At 48.3% G+C, this 5,000-nt stretch overlaps 1 protein-coding gene across 1 annotated transcript in view; it reads left to right on the top strand.

Moving 5' to 3' along the window:
* Positions 1-4,853, top strand: part of LOC127923749 (protein kinase C beta type-like) — a gene marked incomplete at its 3' end in the record, with an annotated part of 86,305 nt that extends 81,452 nt beyond the window's left edge. Inside the window, exon 8 of the mRNA XM_052507810.1 lies at positions 4,695-4,853. Coding sequence (XP_052363770.1) covers positions 4,695-4,853 — 159 coding nt within the window. The remainder of the gene's footprint in view (positions 1-4,694) is intronic.
* Between the last annotated feature and the right edge of the window lie 147 nt (positions 4,854-5,000).

The raw sequence follows: 5,000 nt of genomic DNA, 5'->3' as shown, positions 1-5,000 counted from the left end.
CACTGAGGAGGAGGGAGGGGAGGGAGGGAGGGAGGGAGGGAGGGAGGGAGGGAGGGAGGGAGGGAGGGAGGGAGGGGGAGGGAGAGAACACTGCCTCTGTCTGATGACCGTAGAACAGGATGGAACTAGTAACTCTTAGTCTCTATAATAAATACACTGAGGAGGAGGGAGGGAGGGAGGGAGGGAGGGAGGGAGGGAGGGAGGGAGGGAGAGAACACTGCCTCTGTCTGATGACCGTAGAACAGGATGGAACTAGTAACTCTTAGTCTCTATAATAAATACACTGAGGAGGGAGGGAGAGGGAGGGAGGGAGAGAACACTGCCTCTGTCTGATGACCGTAGAACAGGATGGAACTAGTAACTCTTAGTCTCTATAATAAATACACTGAGGAGGATGGAGGGGAGGGAGGGAGGGAGGGAGGGAGGGAGGGAACACTGCCTCTGTCTGATGACCGAGAACAGGATGGAACTAGTAACTCTTAGTCTCTATAATAAATACACTGAGGAGGAGGGAGGGGAGGGAGGGAGAACACTGCCTCTGTCTGATGACCGTAGAACAGACAGGATGGAACTAGTAACTCTTAGTCTCTATAATAAATACACTGAGGAGGATGGAGGGGAGGGAGGGAACACTGCCTCTGTCTGATGACCGTAGAACAGGATGGAACTAGTAACTCTTAGTCTCTATAATAAATACACTGAGGAGGATGGAGGGGAGGGAGGGAGGAGGGAGGGGAGGGAGGGAAACACTGCCTCTGTCTGATGACCGTAGAACAGACAGGATGGAACTAGTAACTCTTAGTCTCTATAATAAATACACTGAGGAGGATGGAGGGGAGGGAGGGAACACTGCCTCTGTCTGATGACCGTAGAACAGGATGGAACTAGTAACTCTTAGTCTCTATAATAAATACACTGAGGAGGGAGGGAGGGAGGGAGGGAGGGAGAGAACACTGCCTCTGTCTGATGACCGTAGAACAGGATGGAACTAGTAACTCTTAGTCTCTATAATAAATACACTGAGGAGGATGGAGGGGAGGGAGGGAGGAGGGAGGGAGGGAGGGAACACTGCCTCTGTCTGATGACCGTAGAACAGGATGGAACTAGTAACTCTTAGTCTCTATAATAAATACACTGAGGAGGATGGAGGGAGGGAGGGAGAACACTGCCTCTGTCTGATGACCGTAGAACAGGATGGAACTAGTAACTCTTAGTCTCTATAATAAATACACTGAGGAGGAGGGAGGGGAGGGAGGGAGGGAGGGAGGGAGGGAGGGAGGGAGGGAGGGAGGGAGGGAGGGAGGGAGGGAGGGGAGGGAGAGAACACTGCCTCTGTCTGATGACCGTAGAACAGGATGGAACTAGTAACTCTTAGTCTCTATAATAAATACACTGAGGAGGAGGGAGGGAGGGAGGGAGGGAGGGGGAGGGAGGGAGGAGAGAACACTGCCTCTGTCTGATGACCGTAGAACAGGATGGAACTAGTAACTCTTAGTCTCTATAATAAATACACTGAGGAGGGAGGGAGGGAGGGAGGGAGGGAACACTGCCTCTGTCTGATGACCGTAGAACAGGATGGAACTAGTAACTCTTAGTCTCTATAATAAATACACTGAGGAGGGAGGGAGGGAGGGAGGGAGAGAACACTGCCTCTGTCTGATGACCGTAGAACAGGATGGAACTAGTAACTCTTAGTCTCTATAATAAATACACTGAGGAGGAGGGAGGGAGAGAACACTGCCTCTGTCTGATGACCGTAGAACAGGATGGAACTAGTAACTCTTAGTCTCTATAATAAATACACTGAGGAGGGAGGGAGGGAGGGAGGGAGAGAACACTGCCTCTGTCTGATGACCGTAGAACAGGATGGAACTAGTAACTCTTAGTCTCTATAATAAATACACTGAGGAGGAGGGAGGGAGGGAGGGAGGGAGGAGGAGGGAGGGAGAGAACACTGCCTCTGTCTGATGACCGTAGAACAGGATGGAACTAGTAACTCTTAGTCTCTATAATAAATACACTGAGGAGGAGGGAGGGGAGGGAGGGAGGGAGGAGGGAGGGAGGGAGGGAGGGAACACTGCCTCTGTCTGATGACCGTAGAACAGGATGGAACTAGTAACTCTTAGTCTCTATAATAAATACACTGAGGAGGAGGGAGGGAGAGAACACTGCCTCTGTCTGATGACCGTAGAACAGGATGGAACTAGTAACTCTTAGTCTCTATAATAAATACACTGAGGAGGAGGGAGGGGAGGGAGGGAGGGAGGGAGGGAGGGAGGGAGGGGAGGGAACACTGCCTCTGTCTGATGACCGTAGAACAGGATGGAACTAGTAACTCTTAGTCTCTATAATAAATACACTGAGGAGGAGGGAGGAGAGAACACTGCCTCTGTCTGATGACCGTAGAACAGGATGGAACTAGTAACTCTTAGTCTCTATAATAAATACACTGATGTGCATCATGGGGGTTTTACACTCCTCCCATAAACGGGACCTGATTGGATAAAATGATGTGTGTCTGCCTACAATGAGGAGATACAACGTCACTGTTTCATCTTGGTGTTTTCATAAAGCTAAAGATGTTAAGATTTATATCCACGCGGTCTCAGGAGCCAATCGCTTTATCGACAGTCTTGACTACTTCATTGGGCAGGACAACAACAAAAAGCCTTAATAGTTTTTTTATTGTTTAAACAAAAATCAAATACCACGAAATGGGAGGAAAAACCCTTTAGTTTCTGCTTTCTAAATAGGAAGTATAGAGGCACCAAAAGCCCGTTAGACTGCTCTTGTTCCCTGTCCATATGAGCAGTCTACATCACGGCTGGATAAGGCTGAGTCTCCTCTGGTAGTTTTGTTCCTGTCCATATCAGCAGTTTAGGGCTGATATAAAACAGGGACATTTAGCTCTTGTTCCTAGCAACCCTGGCGTCAGGGCTGATATAAAACAGGACATTTGGCAACCCTGGCGTTAGGGCTGATATAAAACAGGGACATTTGGCAACCCTGGCATCAGGGCTGATATAAAACAGGGACATTTGGCAGCCCTGGCGTTAGGGCTGATATAAAACAGGGACATTTGGCAACCCTGGCATCAGGCTGATATAAAACAGGGACATTTGGCAACCCTGGCATCAGGGCTGATATAAAACAGGGACATTTGGCAACCCTGGCGTCAGGGCTGATATAAAACAGGGACATTTGGCAACCCTGGCGTCAGGGCTGATATAAAACAGGGACATTTGGCAACCCTGGCGTTAGGGCTGATATAAAAACAGGGACATTTGGCAACCCAACCTGGCGTCAGGGCTGATATAAAACAGGGACATTTGGCAACCCTGGCGTCAGGGCTGATATAAAACAGGGACATTTGGCAACCCTGGCGTCAGGGCTGATATAAAACAGGGACATTTGGCAACCCTGGCGTCAGGGCTGATATAAAAACAGGGACATTTGGCAACCCTGGCGTTAGGGCTGATATAAAACAGGGACATTTGGCAACCTGGCGTCAGGGCTGATGTAAAACAGGGACATTTGGCAACCCTGGCGTCAGGCTGATATAAAACAGGGACATATGGCAACCCTGGCGGCTCAGGGCTGGCAACCCTGGCGTGGGCTGATATAAAACAGGGACATTTGGCAGCCCTGGCGTTAGGGCTGATATAAAACAGGGACATTTGGCAACCCTGTCAACCTGTCCAGGGCTGATATAAAACAAGGGACATTTGGCAACCCTGGCGTCAGGGCTGATATAAAACAGGGACATTTGGCAACCCTGGCGTTAGGGCTGATATAAAACAGGGACATTTGGCACCCTGGCGTCAGGACTGATATAAAACAGGGACATTTGGCAACCCTGTCGTCAGGGCTGATATAAAACAGGGACATTTGGCAACCCTGGCGTTAGGGCTGATATAAAACAGGGACATTTGGCAACCCGTGGCGTCAGGACTGATATAAAACAGGGACATTTGGCAACCCTGGCGTCAGGGCTGATATAAAACAGGGACATTTGGCAACCCTGGCGTCAGGGCTGATATAAAACAGGGACATTTGGCAACCCTGGCGTCAGGGCTGATATAAAACAGGGACATTTGGCAACCCTGGCGTCAGGGCTGATATAAAACAGGGACATTTGGCAACCCTGGCGTCAGGGCTGATATAAAACAGGGACATTTGGCAACCCTGTCGTCAGGGCTGGAAAATCCCTGTTTTTGAAACTAGTGCCACTTTAACGCCGAACATAGAGACAATGGTGTTAATCTGTAGTGTTAATCTGTAGTGTTAATCTGTAGTGTTAATCTGTAGTGTTAATCTGTAGTGGTAATCTGTAGTGGTAATCTGTAGTGTTCATCTGTAGTGTTCATCTGTAGTGGTAATCTGTAGTGGTAATCTGTAGTGTTCATCTGTAGTGGTAATCTGTAGTGTTCATCTGTAGTGTTAATCTGTAGTGTTCATCTGTAGTGTTCATCTGTAGTGTTCATCTGTAGTGTTCATCTGTAGTGGTAATCTGTAGTGTTCATCTGTAGTGGTAATCTGTAGTGTTAATCTGTAGTGTTCATCTGTAGTGGTAATCTGTAGTGTTAATCTGTAGTGTTAATCTGTAGTGTTCATCTGTAGTGTTCATCTGTAGTGTTCATCTGTAGTGTTCATCTGTAGTGGTAATCTGTAGTGGTAATCTGTATATTCTACAGGTTTAAATTGTTGTCCCAGGAGGAGGGAGAATACTTTAATGTTCCTGTCCAACCAGACGGAGAAGACGGCAACGAGGAACTACGACAAAAGTTTGAGGTGAGAGAAACCGATGACATCACTGGGGGGAAGTGGGCGTGTCTCCAGAGCGAGGGATGCTGGTATTAAATCCTAGTCTGCAGTCCAAACACATCATTTTGTTACCCACTCAGCCCCTCGCGCTGTAATGTTCCAACAGTCCCTGTTCCAACCTCTATATGTTCCCTGTTCCAACCTCTATGTAACAGTCCCTGTTCCAGCCTCTATAT

This window comes from Oncorhynchus keta, unplaced genomic scaffold (assembly GCF_023373465.1).
Source record: "Oncorhynchus keta strain PuntledgeMale-10-30-2019 unplaced genomic scaffold, Oket_V2 Un_contig_3171_pilon_pilon, whole genome shotgun sequence".
In the NCBI taxonomy this organism is placed as follows: Eukaryota; Metazoa; Chordata; class Actinopteri; order Salmoniformes; family Salmonidae; genus Oncorhynchus; species Oncorhynchus keta.
Note: the sequence above shows the minus strand (reverse complement) of the source record. Positions and strands in the feature narration are given on the sequence as shown.